Source organism: Caloenas nicobarica, chromosome 7 (genome assembly GCF_036013445.1).
Source record: "Caloenas nicobarica isolate bCalNic1 chromosome 7, bCalNic1.hap1, whole genome shotgun sequence".
Classification (NCBI taxonomy): Eukaryota; Metazoa; Chordata; class Aves; order Columbiformes; family Columbidae; genus Caloenas; species Caloenas nicobarica.
Window position 1 is genome coordinate 13,907,510 of NC_088251.1, and position 19,979 is coordinate 13,927,488.

At 43.1% G+C, this 19,979-nt stretch overlaps 2 protein-coding genes across 2 annotated transcripts in view; both read right to left on the reverse strand.

Moving 5' to 3' along the window:
• The window catches only part of CNNM2 (cyclin and CBS domain divalent metal cation transport mediator 2), a 125,522-nt gene that overhangs the window by 17,820 nt on the left and 87,723 nt on the right, over window positions 1-19,979 (reverse strand). The window contains exons 2-4 of the mRNA XM_065638498.1: window positions 10,449-10,592; window positions 4,225-4,362; window positions 1,938-2,107 (exon numbers count right to left, since the gene is read on the reverse strand). Of these exons, the coding sequence (XP_065494570.1) occupies window positions 1,938-2,107; window positions 4,225-4,362; window positions 10,449-10,592 (452 nt within the window). The remainder of the gene's footprint in view (window positions 1-1,937; window positions 2,108-4,224; window positions 4,363-10,448; window positions 10,593-19,979) is intronic.
• AS3MT (arsenite methyltransferase) overlaps window positions 10,542-19,979 on the reverse strand; it is a 105,714-nt gene continuing 96,276 nt past the window's right edge. The window contains exon 10 of the mRNA XM_065638500.1: window positions 10,542-10,592. Within this exon, the coding sequence (XP_065494572.1) occupies window positions 10,572-10,592 (21 nt within the window). The 3' untranslated portion in view covers window positions 10,542-10,571. The remainder of the gene's footprint in view (window positions 10,593-19,979) is intronic.

Consider the following 19,979-nt stretch of genomic DNA (forward strand, 5'->3'; position numbering starts at 1 on the left):
CAACCTACTTACTGCTGGTAGTTATTCACCAGCCAAGACTAGGCCTCCAAAATACAAGTGGGCTTTGATCTTCACATACAGTCAGCCTGGAGTTAGTATCTAAAAAGCTACAAACTGGTAACTAGCAGGAGTTGAATTTCAGTGCCAAACCTATTGCTCTGTCAGCACCTGCAGCACCTCCTGGCTTCCCAGGGGTGGCCACATGAAGACCAGGCACGCTTGGCATAGTCACAGCAGCTGAAAAGCTGGTAAGTATTCCCCATGCATGCTACTAGATGTGCTCTGCCCTGTTTAAAAGCATGCGCGTATCATTTCTGGTTTTCTACTGTTTAATGTTCTAACAGGAACTTTAAAAAAACACAATGACAAAAACAAACCTCAAACTACTACAGAAGAACTTCCCATTAGCTAAGAGAAAAGCTGATGCAAACAGGTGACATTCCAGCTAAAACAGTAACTCTACAGAGATTAAAGTGGTAAATTTCATGCATAGAATATATATTTACTTGTGTTCTGGCATGCTTTTACTGCGAAAGTATTCTCTTACATCAAGACACCAAGAATAAGTCCAAGACCATTTAAGTAACAAAAGCAGAATATTTATACTCTCGACCCTTGCAGAACCAACCTTTTTACCATTTTCATAGTATGCCCTGCAAGACTCACTTTTCCAAATGCATTATGGAGCCAGCATATTGTTGTTGCTAAATATTTATTGATTGAAGAATAGCTCAGAAAAAACTGATTGTTCTTTTGTATCGTACATGTCCTCCATTTACATCTTTGCAGCATTACCTCGTTCGGGAATGTTATCTTGCCTCTGGAATATTTCAGATTGCAACAATTCAGCAAATAAGAAAGAGCAAAGAGCTACCAGTCGCTCCTCAAACACTTTAAAAATTAATCCCTTTTTAAAAGAGAAGTATGATGAATCCACAATACCATATTCCAGTGCTTTCTTCATTGTCTATCACTGACATTGTTTAAACTCCTTTCCCGCTTCTATCCCCCCCCCTTTTTCTTAAGGTCGTGTTAAGGAAGATTTCAAGCCCTGTGTTTCTACTTTAGCTATGATGCTTGTGTTTTTATAATCAAAACTGATTTCAGTTATCCAGGATACATGAGCACCTTTCCAGCAAAATCTCAAAGGACTGCTCCTGCTCAAATGGTGCTAGATGGAAGGTAAGTTTCTGTGTAAAGCTTTACGTAGCCACTCAAGCATTCCTGTCAAGTGACAAGACCTGGCAGACAGCAGTACTGGAAGCAATCCTGTACAGAACAAGCAGAAAACAGTCCTTCCACAACAGATAGGGGGCCAATCTAAAAACCACCCAAATGCAGCAACCTCGGGGCAAGGTGAGTGCTTGGATGGCAGGGTACCCATGAACCGCAGGGCCTGTGGCAGGAGGTGGCAGCAGTTCAGCAGGTGGTGCAATATCCCCACCAAAACCTGCGCTTCTCAACACCAAAGGTACAGACTTCAAAACTGCACAGAAAAATATTGTTTCTCTAAACTGTCGAACTCGCCATGCTTCCTTTTGCAAAGGGGAAAAAAATGCATTAGGACAGCATTCTGGCCACACTCCTATGACATGCCATTTTTTGCACCCCTGTTTTCCAAGCAATGCCAGCTGTACGCAGGGATTCTTTTGCTTTGCCTATCCTAGTGACACCTAAAGCATCAGCAACTTTCAACAGATGACTGGAAGTGGGAATTGCTGTCTACCCTTCACAGGTGGTTTAACTGAGGCTGAAAGCAGCTGAGTGAGCTCTTCAAGGTTTGCAATGTCATAAAAGAGGCAGGAGCAGCTCCCAGGAGCCATAGCTCCATTCCCATATTTGAAAGAAGACAAACCTCAACAACTGGAAGAGGTATAGAGAGGGATTTGTCAGGAGATGCATGATTTTGCACATATCTACATAATCACATGTCTGACCTGTAAAATGAGAACAAAGTAGTCGACGGGCTTGTTTCGCTGGTAGAGGTAGTGTTCTGGGGCTTTCTTGTTCTTCTCATCGTACTTCAGCTCCTGGATGACGTTGGGATGTTTTAGCAGCCTGAGAAGGATCTTCTCTGACATCTGGGATGGACCAAAGGCTTCTACTTCTATAACACAAGACACAACTTGGCATTACACTTCATATGCTGGCAAGAAGTTAGCAATACTCGTTAATAAGCATTTGCCTATAAAAGACACACAGATGCAGAGAGATCCATTATGGTATTGCAGGCTTCCTGTCTTTTGAGACTGTTAGATTTGTAAAAGGGGAAAAAAACCCAAACAACAAACAGGAGTGCCCCAACTTTCATTACTGAAGTATTTTTCAAAACAACCAAAAACCATGTCTTCATCTGAAAGGGAAAAGAAAAAGAAAGGCAGCCTTGCCCACTTGAGAGTTCAGAGTCACAGTTGTTTGTACAGGCTCATTGGAGAGTTGTAAATGGAGAAGTTTTACAATTGGGGCACAGAGAACATTTGAATTTGTTTCTTCCTTCCTCAAAGGGTTACTGCATTTATTGCACTTAAAAAACCAAACCAAAACACTGTTCAGGGCCTAGAAAGTTGTTCTAGATAGATGCTCTGCATAAATCAATGACACAACTGGGGCTGCCACGGTTCATATGGGAAGAGTTACTCAAAGTGAGAGACAGTGCAGGTCAGTTCAAACCATGTGGGATTAACACCTGACACAGAACACATCCCCTATCCACTTGCTCTTCAGTGTTCCCAACAGGAGTGTTTGAAGTGGAAAAGCTTGTCCTTGTGTGGGAGAGTTAGGCCAGGAATGTTGAGATTTACACATGCAAATTGATAAGCTTTCCTAATGCCTCATTTCAGAACAGGACGGTTAATGACCCATGACCTTTCATCTGCTAAAGATACTATTCTCAATTTAGAGCAGAGAAACCAAAACTGTAGCTTTCATCTCATTGAGCAGTGGCTTCACAGCCAGACCTGGATTTATGCTACACAGTCCTTCCATCCACAAAACAAGTAGAGAAGTAGCACTGTAAGACTACGGCTGTTGAGCAGATCTTTAGGCAATTCCATCAAGTCTTGTACCACTACACGAACAACGCCTTGCTTGCTGTTAAATCCGCATCTTCCTGTTGAACTGCTTCCTTTCACCAAGGACACACTCAAGCGCACATGAGCTGTAGGAGTCCAAGCCTTTTAAGGAATTACTGCCATTCAGCTGAGATGTGATAACCGGTCACGTACATGTTTCTTTTAAGTCACAGAGGCAAAATAAAGCATGAAGGCAGACTAGGAGCATCTAGGCAGGCAGTTACTGCATCTTAGAGGAAGGGAAGTGCTAATTTCCAACTTGAGCTGGCAAACTTGAGGCAAAACAACTTTATCATTTTCAACCCATGAATATATGTTGAACATAGCAGTGAAAGGCGCCCATCTGAAAGGTCTGTGTGTGAGAAGTCTTTATATGTCAAAGAGAGACAGCATGAGCAATAGGAAGGTATGTTTTCCACAAGCTCTCCTGTTAACAGGTCTCATCTCTGAGGCGAAGGGACCAACTTTACGATGAAATGTAGTGTCAGCTGCAAGAAACCATTCAAGGCCCTGGCCTCTGCCAGACTGCCCACCCAAGGGCTAAAACATCAAGCTGTTCTGGGATGGAGACAACTGTCCTCTGAAACCTGAAGTCATCAATGGAGGTCACACAAGCCAGCCAGAAATCCATTTTAAAAAGCACAGTTCAACTGCCTGCGCAGTCTGTATTAAATGTGTCGGGAGAGTTTTTCACTTGGAGTCAAAAAGTCTCATGGAACAGGTTGAGACCTTCCTGCAAAAAGTCCAGCATCTCTTTCTGGAGAAGGCGCCAGAGTGCAATTACAGTCAGCTGGCCAGTGGTATTGAGTCCTCTTTGGTCTGTTCCCTGAGCTCTTCCTAACAGGGTGTACTTGCTAGTTGTTAATCTGACGGACTCTAGACATGCAGTGCGGCACTTGGCATTCATCCTTACCTTTCAGACCAATTTAAAGTTACTGGTCCACCCCTGGTAAATGTCTCAGAGGGTTCATGCCGACACTGAACACAGGAGAGGAGAGAATTTAAAAAGAAAAACACAACAGTGGCATTATTTGTCACCCCACAATCCAGCCTCCCTTCCCACCTGCACTGTCCCACCCACCTCACCAGCCTTTGCTGACAAACTGCCTCCGAGGCTCTGGCATGATTGTAAAAAAAGATAACCCGCACTTGCCTGTTGCCAGGAACCGATGCATTGCCAGGAGGAGCTGCGGTGATATTTTAACCTTCATTTCGCTGTCTGTCTGCTTGAAGGCAGAGAAGTCCTGCTTCCTGTCCCGATGAGCTACTTTCTTTTTCGTCTTGTTATCGGCTGGGGAAGGGAGGGTGGGAGAAGAAAGGAAGGAAGCGATTTCTGTTAGAAACACAACAGAGGTCCAACACAAACCGCGCTGGATGGAGTCAGTCAGGACAGACACCCAGAGCACAGGGTGCAGACGGACCCCTCTGCAGTGCATGCAAGACCCTGCTCATTGGCACCCAGCACAAACCAGAAACAACCAGGGAACTGCGCTGAGGGCTCACCCCACCATGAGCCCCTGTCCTGCAGAGCCAGGAGCCCAGGGTCTCTGTCCCTCCTCTGTCACTTCAATGGGGGAAAAGTCTCTGTTTGCAAGCGTCTAATTGCAGAGCAGCTCTGCATATTACACACAAGATGCATGTGCATTTCTAGCTGGGGAAGAGGAGTGCTGCTCAGTGTTTCCAACAATCAAAAGGTGTTGCTCTACAACAATCTCTGTGACAGCTACTTTTTCCATATACATTCCTTATAAAATTCCCATCAAGTACATAGACTAAATACACAATGACTTATTTCTTATGCTGAACCATGGCTCCACTGACTCTTCACAGCTTTGGCAAAATCTGCACACCTTTAGTCCAAGTAATTCCCAATGTGTAGAGAATGCAGTTTCTTTTGTCCTCGCCAATTTACAGGCACTGAAGCCAGAATGAAGTACAGAGTAGCTTCACAAGTTACGATATGGGAATTCACCTGCTAGTGATTCTGGACTCCCGTCCTTTATTCAGCTAAATACTTGCCACTTGGTTCATCTGTGTCTTAAACCAGGCTCTGTGGTGGGAAATCTCTATTTGTGAAAGACAACATGAAAGATGGAGTTGTAGAGGCACAAACAACTCAGCTGTCATCATCCCCCTGCTGAGCTAGTCTGCTCAAATGTCTAGGAAACCAGGCAAGCAGAGGGTTATAAGCATGTTGGGGTATGGTATGCATCAATTCCAGAGAGAAGAGGCCTTCACTCAGATGGCAGGGTCTTGCTCTCCTCTGCTGACACAGTGTATATGGTGGCATTGGCTATAAGCAGCAGAATGCTGTCAGGCAGCTCTGAGCTCCACTGTATATTGCAGAAAACCCAAGTCTTGAGGCAATTACTGTGAGTCCATGAGACCTGAGGGACCTGAGCACGAAGTGCTGTGACGTTGTTTGGTACCGCAACATAAACAATGTGATGAGTGAGGGATACCCTCAGTATAACTTTTGGTGAGATATCAACAAATATTGCAACTATCTTCAGTAGGTTCTGGGAATATTAAGACTTTTCCTTCAAAAAAAAGGCAGCAAGGCTGGCCAGGAGGTCCTGGGCTGAGGGAGAGAACTCAAAAAGAGGATGGGTCCAAATATAAGTAAGGTTGTGATCTCTCTTGTAATATTCCTGAACTTCCAGAACACCAAAAATGATTGCATGAATTTCCTTGAAGGAGCCAGCTTGGACTACAGACAGCTGAAGGGCACTGCAAATGCATGTACACAACCTTCTGGGCAGGGTTATGTTCTCTTCCTGTGTTGCTTTTTGTCCTTTTGTCTGCAGGACAGAGTAGACATCTGCAGTGAGCTCCACAAGAGAATGAGGACAAAAATATTTCATCAAATGGACGTATGGTTCTGTCTGGCACACAAGAACTGTACAAGCAGAGAGAGGAGCAACTGCTTGAGATGTGCATCCATCAGATACTCCAGCAAAAAGAAAGTACAGTTCCCAGAGGACCAGACTCACTGACCCTGTGCCCATACTCAGTACCGGGATGCCCAGCTCAAGGCAGTCAGAGGTGGATGCCAGAGTCTCACTCATCACATGCCCCACACCCCTTCTCTCTCTTCCCCCAAGTGATGCACACACTCAGGCTGACAGTCTATGCCCCACACACTGCACAGGTCTTTTTAAGCCTATGAGTTTGCTTCATTTTAAAAGCAAGGTTTAAGAATTAACTAAGCTAGTTTTGCCAGTTCTTTTTTTCTCTAGCTGGGAAAACAAGGTTGCCCTGTGTATTGCACGTTTTGGCAACCGACAGAAAGTCAGCAGGACTAAACCTGAAGCTCTAAAACAGCCTAAAATAGCTTCCTGTAAAGATGCAGCTCCTGTAGCCTACCAGTGTGAGACAACAGAAGGTTAGCAAGTCTACAATCCAAATGGCCAACAGGTTAAAAGCAGCACATTCTAATGGGTGGCAACCACCCTGGTATATCTAAAGATTAGATTCCGGCCACACAAAGCTCTGCCCTCCTGGCACAGGATCCTGATGCACACCATGCCAATATCTGTTGGTCTTGCCAGACAAATCAGTGTTGCACAACCTGTTCTATGTTGCTGTACTTTCACTGATGACAGCAGAAATACTCATTAGGGCAAACAATTTTTATTCCCATAGCTCCATGGTTTAAATGAGGGAAGTGATACAGAGTTTATTAGCACATATATTTAACATAGATATTTTGACAGCTGTTTGGAAATAGGAATGTTAGGGTATGACGTGGTCTTCCTCTCAGGAAACTTACTTGCCAAGGCTAAAAAAAAAAAAAATTAGGTGAAAGCTACTGCAGCTGCACCAGTGCAGCTCTGTAGCGGCTCATGTGCCCAGCACTGAACGCCCCTGCAGCATGGGCTGCTGAACAGCACACGGGTGAGGACATAAAAATGCAATGTAAGCTGGTATTAGAACCAGGCTATTTATCCACAACATGCAGGACGTGCACAAGGGTGTGTTAAGGTATTTCATTTGTAGAAGAATCCCAGATTTCACGTGGGGCTAACTCTCTCTGAATCGGTATGCGTGCAAAATAGCAGCATTCCAGTTGCACCAAAGGGATGATTAAACTCATCTTCGACTAGAAAGAGCTAAATAAGACAGGCCACCAGTCAAACCCAGGTCAAAATGGTGAACTCCGTGTTCCTCAAGCAGACTCTGCAGCCTGATGCCAACCCAGAATATACAGCTTTCTCTTTTGGGCCTCTGAGAAGGTTGAGAAATGCTTTCCCACCATGGCGATGGCCACTGGGGTGCAGGAGAGATTTCTGTAGTACATCAACCATGAAAAAACGCTCCAAGCATGTCCAAAGAAGGGCAATGAAGCTGGTCAGGGGTCTAAAGCACAACTCTTACGAGGAGCAGCTGGCGGAACTGGGGCTATTTAGCCTGGAGAAAAGGAGGCTGAGGGCAGACCTTATCACTCTCTACAACTACCTGAAAGCAGGCTGTGGCGAGGTGGTTGTCGTCTCTTCTCTTGGGTAACAAGCAATAGTAAAAAAGGTAATGGCCTCAAGTTGCGCCAGGGGAGGTGTGGATTGGATATTAGGAAAAATTTCTTCACTGAAAGTGTTGCTGGGCACTGGAAGAGGCTGCCCAGGGAAGTGGTTGAGTCACCATCCCTGGAGGTGTTTAAAAGACGTGTAGATGTGGTGCTCAGGGGCAAGGTTTAGTGGTGGACTTGGCAGTGCTAGGGTAACGGTTGGACTTGATGATCTTCAAGGTCTTTTCCAACCTCAGCAATTCCATGATTCTAACTTTCCAATACTAAGAGTCAAGCGCACTGACAGCTCTTCATTTTGACACTGGCTGAGATGCATCCTGTATCACATCACAAACCTCTTCTCTCCACCCCATCGGCATCTCCAATACAGAGTCTCATGCTCAGAAGTACTCAGTCCATCCAGATGTTGATAGGTCAGACATATTAAATAGTTTTTCTTGCTCACATTTCTTCTCCTTGCACACCTCTGCAAGCCATAAGACACAGCAGACTAGAGCAATCTGAAGAAATACTGCACATTTACTGGACATGCAACCCTCAAGAAATTCAGCTGCCGAGCTTCAGCAGGGAGAGCAGCTTTCAGCAAAAACTGTAAATTTACAGTTGCTTCTATCCTAACATAGTTCAAATCCATTGTCATGGAAACACCAGAAAGGCACAATTCCAATGCCAAGGTCAGCCAGTTTGTCAAATTTCAAGTTTCCATCAAAGAAAACAAAACATTTTTAAAACTTCAGAACCTAGGTGTAACAACGCTGCCAACATTTTTCATAAGGTCTACTTTTAAGTTACCACCTAGCATAGAGCAAATCATGCCAAAGGTTTCAAGTTGTCTTGGTCTGAGCTGGGCAAGCTGGCTCAGTCTTATAATAAACAGGATCAGAGAACTCTAGATGGGGTTACAAGCACTGACGCACTGATATCGACACGAAAAATGAGCTGCCTTAACATACAGTGAACAATAAGGTACCTTCAGTAAAACCAAAGCATGTTGCCATCACTACACCAATTGGAAGCACATCAGTCTGCCCAGATCCAAAACCTATTACATCTTTGTGATCCTCTCAGCTTCTCTGTATTTCTGGTCTCTTCCTTACTGTTACCTTTTCCTTCGATCGAAACAGTGCAATGAACTCCCGTGCTTCATAAAGAAAGTTCATCTTAACAGTACATAGTAGGAGCCACCCCCCAAAAAATTCCTGTATCCTCCATGAAGCCTAAGAAGTGAAGTTTCCCTCCTATGCTGAACCAGGAATTTTCAATAGCAAAACCTGCCCAGGAAGGAGTGTTTCAAATGAACTCATGTTCACCAGCTCCATTTTGTTAACCTAGGAAGTCTTCAGGTAGCAAAATGAAATTCTGATTCCCTTGCCCTCTAACACTCTATTAATGGTCAAAGGGTTTTTTTGTCCTGAAGAACATGATCTAAGTGGTTTCCATTAACAAACAAGGGAAAAACAAAACAAAAAAAACACATTGAAAAGCATATGCAATGTCTTTTCACTTGTAGAAACATGGAAATATCTCAAAGGTGATGTGACAGAGATAGGATCTTTTTTCAGTATAAAAGAAAGTGTGAATTCACCCTGTGAAAGCATTATGTTGTAACTGATTAGCCCAACAATTCATTTGTGAAGGTATGAAAAGAAATCAATACTAACTGGACTTCTGTGATTTGCATAGTAATTAGACTGTTTATCATACTGTAAAACACAACTGTGATTTACATGAACCTTTGGGCACATAAATACTGGTAAAATACTGACCAGCTACAGAAAGTAGTTCAGACAATAACAATCTATTCGGAAAAGTAAAAGTATGTCTATCCCACAGTGTAAAGTGCTCATTTGGCTTGGAGAGAGGATAGAAGATTCTTGCGTTAGTCTGAAAAATATGTTGTACAAACATTCAGATCGCTTTCATGAAGGAAGAAAAAGAAAGCAAAGGAAAGCTGAACAGTGTTAAAGGAATTTAAAATTATTATTTCTACTATTTCTGTTACAACAGAATCTAGAGATGTCTTTGTGGTACATGTGAACATACAGTAAAAAATAGCATCTGCCAGCAAGTGATCAAAGTACAGATAAGACAGATGAATAATGACAGAAAGGAAGTCCAGTATGCACAGGCCAGACTGTGCAGATGGTGAGAGAAGCAAAGACACTTGAGGTAACTGACCAAAGACGAGACAGACTCTAAACCGGGAAAGAGTCCAGATCTCTATAGTCCTAGGTAACAGCTGACCTGCAGCATCACCTCCCTCAACATATGTTAACACAAGGAAGGAAGGAGCTGTGCTGAGTGATAAAAAGAGGAGTCATTTAGGAGGTGCTGGATTTCAGCCCTGCAGAAGACTTTCCATTCTCAGGCTTTCTGAATGAGCGACAGAGAGAGACTCTAAAGAGACTCCATTCCCCTTCCTTGAGGCATGGTATTTGCCTGCCTTCTTGCTAAAGTACGGTAGGACATGGACTACAGGCCCTTGAAGCGGAGAGAGGTTGGGGGAAAATGTGGGAAGGTGTGAGCACTGTAACAAAAAGGTTTAACCAGGCCACGGTGGTGGAGAACAGTCAGCAGGAGAGACCAGATTGTTGCAGATGCAAACCTTCTTGTTGGAAGGGTCAAATAAAGAAAGCTGTCCCATTTCTGAATTAATACAGCATAAAGGGGTGAGGTGCCCGTGCTGCGAAAACAAAAATTACTTTGACCATCTCAGGGATCTGCAGGTCTTTTGACCACTGAGGTTTTAAATCAGCAACTTACATCCCTCAACACAGCCACTAGCAACACAAGTGCTGCTGAATGGAGTCTACCCTCTTGTCTATAAACAAAGTGCAAATATTTCTACTCACTGTATAGATCTGTTTCATCCAGAATTTCAGACTTGATGATCTCTTCAATCACATCTTCTAAAGTGACAATTCCCAGGACTTCATAAAAAGGATCTCCTTCTCCTTCATTGTTTACTCTTTGTACTATAGCCAGGTGAGACTTGCCTGCAAGGAGACAGATCAGCAATTTAGACATTTTAGAAATTCCTGAAAGATCAGAAATTATAGCAGAATTATAGACACAGAGGTACAAAAAAAAGGACAAAAAGGTTGGTGTCAGGTTTCATGAAAAAAGAGGCAGATGCTTAAAATCGTAATCTGATTTCTGTCTGAGAAATGCATTCCTGGGTCACATAAATACACCTAATGCACTAAAGAAGAACAGCTCAGGAGATCACTGTTCCCTTTCTGTCTTTCCCAGTGAAACTGTCACCTTGGCCTTGAATTCTTTATATTATCTTGTTGACGGTTGCTCCAGTTCTTGTCTCACACATTGGCAGAAGACAGCCAGGCTGGAGCCCTCCTTTGCAACGAGCTCCCGTGGATGCTCTCCTCAAGCCTGGAAACAACAGCAGCAATGGCCAAACCACAGAAGCATGTGGACAGGGTAGAGCTGGCGAGAAGAGGTCAGTCCAATCCATGAGTTTCTCTTTTTCTCCTCCCTCTCTCAAAAATAGTTTATTTAGACATGCTCCATACAGAAGGAGAGGCTTATTTAGGAATTAATTAATTAAAATAATCGAAGTGACAGTGTTTGATCAACAGAGAGAAAAGCCACGATGAGAGATAACAGAAGCTCTAAAAATCCCTGTGCTGTGCATCATTCACAATGTATTCTATAACTCCTAAAATCTGTTCTGCAGGAATAATAATATCATGACACTTCGAATCTGCTTTGACATCTCTGGTTGCCAGTTTCCCTAACTGCCATTGAAAGCCAGCCCTTTGTAAAGATGCATAAAAAGAAAGATGCATTCAAAGGGCTCACCAAATGCAAGTGGCATTTTGAAGCATAAACACAGCAGATATCAATATGCTTTCTGAACTATCGGGAGGTAAGCAACCTTGTCTCATGTTCTTCTTTGCCAGTCTCAAAAACGATACTTATCCCCATCCGTGGAAGATAACCAAAATAGTTCAACTTTGCTTAGACCCCTTTATAGGCAATAATGTCTGCATGTTTTAAGATTCAGATTATTAGACTACCAAGCATTCAAACTATTCCAACCCAGACTTACTCATGCTTAAAGAATGAAAATATCCTGAACAAATTAGACAAGGGAGGAAAACTTATCAACTACTGATATAAACATTGCATCAGGTCAAGTCAATTCACTTTGGTAAGTTTTTCACATCTGCTTTCCCAGGGACCCAACATAAGCAGTTAAAAACAAATTCTTGGTGAATGCTGTCTGTCGAAAGTTAAATTCTTTTGCTATTCCCAGCTTGTGATCATTTAAAAGGAATTTTCCAAAGCAGGGTCTAATATTAGACTCAAAATGAAGTTTCCATTCCACTTAGGCGATATTCTCACCAAAGTAACTACTGCATAATCTGATTGTCTTGGAGCTACTCGTTTAGATGCAGATGGACATACTTCAAATACCAACTCCGCAGCACTGCTGAGTCTTATCTTGAGGAGACCTTATTCTACAGTGAATTAAGAGAAAGATGATTTGTGATTTTAAAGGATCAACTTTCATATTGTACTGAAAGTCTTTCACTTTGTCAGGTTTTATTTCTTTGCATTCCTTGTAACACTTCCAGCTCTTTTTAACACTCAATGACCAGTATTTAAAAAAAAAAAGGTGACTTAATACGAAGATGAAAGACCCAAGTACTATTACCATTGCTGTTCCCCTCTAATATATTACTCCAATTACATCCTTCAAATATGATGATGTTCAAAGACAACTGTGGCACAAAAAACTGTCACACGGACAAACAAAAATACTGTAATTTATTTCCCAGTGCCTGCTCAGATATTAGTGTACTTGTTTTCAAGTCAAAAGGCATAACTCCTTCAAGAATGCTTTGTATCGCAGACCAGAGCAGCTCGTTTGCACAAGCTTATTCAGATGCTAATTCCCGAGAATCACACACATTAGTAAATGGTAAGAGTGGTCAGATCTGTAGAAGCAGGCAAAATTTAAAAACAAACAAAAAATGCTATCAAACTCATTTCAGCTTTAGTCAGAATCACCTAATTACAGCCCTCTCCTCTTCTTCTGTACTGCCTATGATAAAGCTGAACTAGTTGATAAAATTCTACATTTTGAAAAGGACAGTCCTTCTAACAGTGGAGTCCTGGACACATCTACAAGCAATGGGAGAGATTTATGGAACTGGGATTGGGGAAGAAGCTGAGGGGCTGCACCACCATGGGAAGCTGTGCATGACTTTCAGCCACAAAACCAGTTACCTGCCCTTTCTATTGGGGTGTGGTCCTCATCAAGAATTTAGTATCACTAAAATACATTACACTCTCCCTACTTTAGTGGCCACAGCACTCTGATCTGAGCAAGAGTCCCGATCATGAGACCAGTGGCCAAAGTTTGTACTGACTACTGATCTCTTATGCAAAGTGAGCTGATAAGGAATTAGTTACGGACACGTATCAGATATTTTGCACTTTCTATAAAGAAAAAGAAGGCTAGAAACATTTTTTCTGGCTCCGCTGTGATCTCTGATTTTCAGGTTTTTTTAAATTTATCACCCAAAGTATCAAGACCATTGAAAGCTGCCATAATTTCAAATGTCATTAGGCATTTTGGTGGGTAACGGTGATGTTCAGCTCTACTCTCATTATTAAGACTACATGTTGCAGAGAGTTTATCTGTTGAAAACAGATAAATTATCTCAGTGCAGGCTGACACTAACCTTTGTTCCCTCTTGACTATCAAGTTTTCCTGTTCCTGACTTTCATGAACCCACAACTTTGCTGGGGTCAGATGAATTTAAACTAATCTCATGGGGCTGCCCCTAAAAGGCTGCCTTCTGCTCCCAGTGTCTCCTTCCTCTGCATTGGCTCCAACGCTCTTGCAGTCACTTGACACAGCAGACCAGAGCTGAAAATTACATTTCTTGGGTCTTTGTAAGCTAATTTAGACCCAGATCCAGTAATTTGCCAGAAATCATCAGAGAGCAGAACGTGCATCGGCACTGGTGACGGAGGTGGCATGAGGATGCATTCCTGGACTGGCTGCCCTCTCATACTGCTGCACAGGTGGCTGCAAAAAACATGTATGGAAGCAATCAAAGCAGAAAAAGCTAAAGGAAAAGCCAGAGGAGTGCAAAGAGTTCTTTACACGTCATAAAAGAGCACAACACAGCATGTGCCCTGCTTTAAAAGTGGCCTGTGAGTAAAGTAATGACTCCTCTGAGTGTTTTAAACAGAAATTGGCTACAGCTTTATTCAAAGACTTTATCAGGCCACTGGTATTTGTCATATTGTTGTTTTATTCAGCTGAGAAAGAAAAGTTTCAACTGTATTTCCCCTTGCTAAGGACATACAATACATATCAACGAGGAGTTGAACAAATTAAATATCCAGGTAAGGAAACCTGGACTGCCTATATTATTCCTAGGACTTTGAGAGCAGAACACAAATTGAACTGAGAGCAAGCATACATGGAAAAATACATAAATAATTTCAATACTTCACTGATTTTCTGGCCACGGTCTATAACCACACTACATCTATGGCATTAATCTTTCTTTAATCACTCATTTTAAGTGTTGATGCAGTGAGACTGAGGAAGCAGGCGGCTCTGCAGCACAGCCAGATCTGATGACAAAGGCAGAAATGACCTGAGGGACGTTCAATAAGCAGCACGAGGACAGAACTGTGGGCAGTGCTGTGACCCACAGCTCCTCTGTGGCCATGGGCAGGCAGCATTTGCTTTCTGCCTCAGCTTCCCCATCAACAGCAACAGTCAGTAACATCAGTCAGAGCCTCTGGAGCTTATACACTCACACAGCTTCAGACCAGTTGTGACAAATGCTAATTGCTCAGTTACATTCATGGGCAACTAAAGGACCAAGGAGTTTTGTTAAAAGCAAAACCAGTCTCATCCCATTGCTCAAAATGTTGCTGCTCAGCTTGGATTTTGCTCTGTACCACAACTTCTGATCAATTTATTAAGCTAATTAAGAGGTATGAAGACGCTTAGTGAAATCCGCATGAGTCAGTGAACCTAGAATGAGCTCGAGAGAGTCCATGTGATTGACTGACCATGCAGAACAGCACTGGAAGAAATGCTTGAAATACCAATCCTTTTACAGTACCTTGAGCATTCCTTGAAAAAAGAAACAAGAAAAAATATTTCACCCTTTGATCCTGAGGTATTTATACATGTAGAGCAAGGATCTCAATAATATTGCCATGCAGTTCAAACTAGAGATGAAAACATCTGATCAAGTTCAACATCTGCTCTAGTCAGCACAGAGGGTCCTGCCTGCATGAAGAGTTTTGCTGCATGGACAGATCTGTACCCAGCCCACTCTCACATGCCACTTCCCCACAGACACACAAGAGGAAAAACGGGCTAACAGGAACATTATGAAATGCAATAAATGCAAACACAAAGCCACAAATCTGGACAAAATCAGCCCCGTGCATTTGTACTGGGGGCTGAATGACTGAGTCTGCAGAACAGGACCCTGAGGTCCTGGTAGACAAAATACACCAGCCAGTGGCATGCCCTTGCAGCAGTGAAAACCAACTGCATAGATAAGGAAAACTTGTTCCACATGAGGGTGGTCAAATGCTGGAACAGGGGCCCAGAGGGGCTGTGAAATCTCCACCTTTGGAGGTATTCAAAACTCAGTGACCTGAGCGAACTTCAAAGGTAGACTGCCCTGAAGAGGAGGTTGGGCCAGATGGCCTCCAGAAGTCCCTTTATAAATTATCCTGTGATTCTAAGAGATTTTGAAGGGAGGCCTGATGGAAATCCCACTTTTTGTTCCTGAATTTCTGCTTAGGAACTTAAAAAAATAGCAAAATTTTCAGTACATAAGGATGATATGTAAAGACGGCAAGTTTCACTGATCTGGAGTGCCGCAATACAGCCTTGTACAAGACCAAAAGTAATAGCGAAAGGACACTACTAGCCAGACTACGCTGCAGAAAACTCTAATAGTGCTGGCACAGCTTCAGAGAAAAAGAATGACCTTGGGAAGTGAGCAGTCCAACAGCGGACACGTAACTCTGAGCAGTGAGCAACAACCTATACGTGACGTGTATAAGCTTATATCATGAGTAAGCAACTAGAGACTCTTCTATTTCTGCAGAAGGAGGTTTATGAATTTAGTAACTGGGAAGCTTTGCATGTGTTATTTTCCCCATGCAAGAAGCAGATCTCACTAAAGGCCCTCAGTTTCCTTCTGTTAACAAAAAAAATCTGTGCTAAATCAAACCTATGGTAGGCATTTATAAAGCAGAAGATTCCTGTTAAGTCATTTTGTGGTAAAATTAGAATCAGGCTAATCCGTTTTTGTTAAAACCAGTAATCTGAGTCCATTTGCTGTTGGTGAGTGCACTGGAACGTTAAGCTACAACCTGTTTAATGTGCCTACAATGACACGGACTAAAATCCCAGGAGGTGTTTAGCTGCCCTTGAATTTGGTAACTAATCTCTTGGGTTATTCTTATGCAACTGTTTTGGTTTTCACTGTTTTCTATGAAGGTAAACAATTTGGTCTGCCAGTGAGATTCAGAGGTTCAACAATGCAAAACAATCAATTTTAAAATGCCTTGTATAATTTTACCATTAAAAACAACTCCCACTAGAATAGCACTGGCTTGCAAGCAACTATACCTATGTAACAAGTGTTTTCCTAAATTTCTTTTCTGCAGCACAGTTCAAGGACATTAAATCTCTCTTCTATTAGCAGAAGTCTGTATTCGCGCTGTTTGCTTTTGCACGTTGATTATTTTGAATGAGGAAATCAGACTGGTGCTTTCTCCCCCACCACACTAAATGGTGTGCAGTGCCTTTGGGTTCACAACACAACACGGTTCACAGAATCAAGAGAAACCCAAAACTTCTGCACAATCTAGATTTATACTAGGCTTTTTAGATCCTGCTCTTTTCAGCAGCAAAACAAACAAATTTTTAATATATATTTGACGTATATTTGGGAAGGGAACCCAATAACTAACATTCATTTAATGCAGCCACATGAAACTCATCCAGGCCCTTAAGGAAAAGAGTGAAAGCATCAGCATAACCACAGGGAATATGGTGATTCTTCGCCTTTAAACCACAGAGCTTACAGTCTTGCACAAACATTAACTAGAAACCACATCGGCCTTCACGGGAAAATAAAAAAGTACTGCTTTAAATAGATCCTTTGTGTTAAAGCCCATTTTAGTGTGAGGACACAAAAAACCCCAAAAAACCAAACAAAACAAAACAATTGATTAGGGAGAGTTTCAGAATGACTTCCTGACAGTGAATTGTATTTGTAAGGAATATTTTCCCAAGGGAAATGGCAGAAGCTCAGTTATTTGCAACTTTGAAAACTTGACTGGACAAAGCTCCTAGAAAGGGCTCCATAATTCTCCAGTGCCCCATGGCAGATGGAAGAGAAGCGATGAACTAACATGTTCCATCTCCAGCTGCCTATCACTCGGTGTACGCGCTCCAACTCAAGTGCTGCTGCCTGACCCTTCCATCCGCTCTGGTCAGACCCTGGTGAGAAGCACACTGCCAAACTTCATTTACTTTGCTGCTGCTTCTAAGAGCGAGAGCGCAGCTCTAGAAAGCTGCTACCTGCTGCGGCTTTCCGTGCAGCTGCACTGAACCTGGCAACAAACTCGGGTCAGAAGCTGAGAAGTCACCATAGGTCCATGAGTAACAGAAATTAGCTAGGAACCAGAAATAGCTTGAGAGTAAGGGAAAAGGTCATTCAAACTCAGAGCTCTGCTATCAAAGTGGAAATCTTAGGGAAGAATGAAGAGAAGTGTGAACATTTAGGAAAAAACTATTACCACGTGTAGGCAGGCAGCAAGAGTGAAACTAAAGAGCAGAGAAGTAAAGTTTCAGAAACTCCTTGAGCATTAGTAATTATTGCCTTGCCATGGACAGTGTGCCAACGCTTCCCAGTCATGCAGTCCTTATCTGGTAGGGAATTTGGGTTTGATATGGCTGGGACTGACAATAACCAGTGTCCACAGGGATGTAAAATGTCCACCACTAGCTGGGCTGCTCTCAGTGTTGGTCAGAAATCTGATTTCAGCCTGGTAAATGGACAAACACAAGCTGCTTCCCAAAACTGGAAGCTAATGCCCTAGTGAAGGATCAGCTGGATGCGAAGTAGGAGAGGAAGAGATGGAAAACATAAGGCTTGAGAGAGAAAACCCTCCTGAAAGCAAAGTGTTTTTTGACACCTTTCTGAGGCTCTAACCTGAGTAGGAAGGTTGTGATATCAGGGAAGGTTGTGATATCAGGACACTGGTGGCTTGAGATGAGAAACAGGCTGGAAATTTAAAAAACAAATCAAAGAAGCACTTCAGGGAGTACAGCAAACTAAAGTTGAGAGAAGAGGTGACAACACTGAGAAGAGAAAATATTCAGTCTGGAGAGAGACTTGCCACTATTTGGGCTAACACAAAGCAAAAAATTCAGATAAAATTCAAGGCAAGCAAACAGAATACTCAAGTCACTCTTGGTCATGGTTCAAGTCTTCCACACGACATTCAAAAGATACTGAGGTGTGACTTACACTGATGTGATTTCCCCTGTGCCTCCACTTCCCAAGACAAATAATGACCTTTTGGAAAGAAGTGTAAGAAATGCATCTCCTTACTGACTTGCACCTCCACAGCATTGTCAACAAGGGGTTTTTTCTTAGTGTTCAAGGACCCTAAAAAGGAATCATGCTAATTTTATTACTTCTCTGTTTGTTTAAGATTCTCCCCACTGATTTCAGCATTCCTTCGGGGATGAAGAGCAGACACCAGCCAGCGAAAGTGCAGCCAGCAGAGGGAGTGCAAAACCTGGGGTTTGCTCAACTCCAGGCTCCTGGTCCTCCTGAGCCCTCCATCCAGCAGCGAGCGGATGGAGAAAAGAGGTCCCGGACTCCGGCATCGGTGGGGTCTGGGTGCTGGCCTGCTGCTGAATCCAAGCAGATCTCCTTTAAGAGATCAATACTTCAGCCTGGAACTCCACAGCAAAGACCAATATCTACCATGGCCTGTTCAGCATTTCCTTCTGTTGCTTTGCATTGCTGAAAGGAGCTGTGCCCACCCCACCTTCCTCCTCTCCCCTGCCCTAGGTGGGACAATTTGTTGAGCAGGAGGGTCTGGAGAAAAACTGTCACCTTGTTTGTCTCCTTCACCTGACCAACAGGCTGCTTCCACTAACAAACAGTTAATCCACTAAATAAAAACAAGAACGTCAAGACATGTTTCTGAGCAACAAAAATACAAGTCGACCCAGAACAACGATGAACTCAAATGACTTTGATATTCAGGTAACCAAAACACAACACCAACAGAAACAATAGCCTTGTTCTGTATCATCACAGCCAAAAATCCTACTGATCTAATCCTCCCTCTAATCCTACCTCCCTCAATTCCTAGAACAAACCGAGTATAATTTGGGGAGCTTCTAGATTTAGGCATCTACACCATGAGATTTTAAATCCAACAAAGGTAAAGTAGTAGAAGGCACAACAGAAACATGTTTGGACATTAGGAGGAGGTTAGCTGAGGCCAGCATGCTTACATAAGGTCCTAAACCGTGCTGCGAGCAAAGTATATGAGCTGAAAAGGAAAAGCCACATCTTGGGACTGTAGGTCATGATAGGAACTGAGGCCTGGATATATTATCTTTTTTTATTACCATCATCGGCTCCTGTATTTTACTTTTAGCTCACTATTTAGAACATAAATTTAAAAGGGTTTTTGTGTTACCAACATCTTAGATAATGGATATTCTATTTTAATGAGCTGCTTTACTTCAGGCCATTCGTATCACATGCGGTTTGCAATTCCAGCAGCTCAAAACCCTGGCATGTCAGGTTTTTCAAGCTCAGCAGAAGGCTTGCTAATTTATATTGTGGCAGTGGCGAGGGGAAGCTTTACAAAAAGCTACCCTGTTAACTTTCTAAATTGGTGACAGCTTCCTTCACCCAGCAGGATTAATGCAACCCCAGAACCACTTACGTGCGTGCCCTTCCACAGCGAGCGTAGCCGCAGGATAAACACGCCTGTGAACGCAACCAGCGCCAGTGACCTTGACTTCACACGAGCGCAGGATCGGGGCTGCGCAAGCACCCGCGCTCTGAGGCTGCACATTAATTTCTCCAAAACGTATCCCGGGGCGCACGGATTCCCCCACCGTGCCGCAACAGCCGCTGTTGCAGACCAGCTTCCTGTGGCTTCAGCTGGAAACAAAGGACACTGCAGCAAGCTGAAGGCATGAGAAACGCAACCTTTTTCTCCCACTGGCTTTTTGTTCGAGTCAGGTGCCACAAGGTGTGACAACGCAAGGATGGCTGCCGCACAGCTCTCACACTCCGTCAGCAAATTCAGTGGGAAAGCGG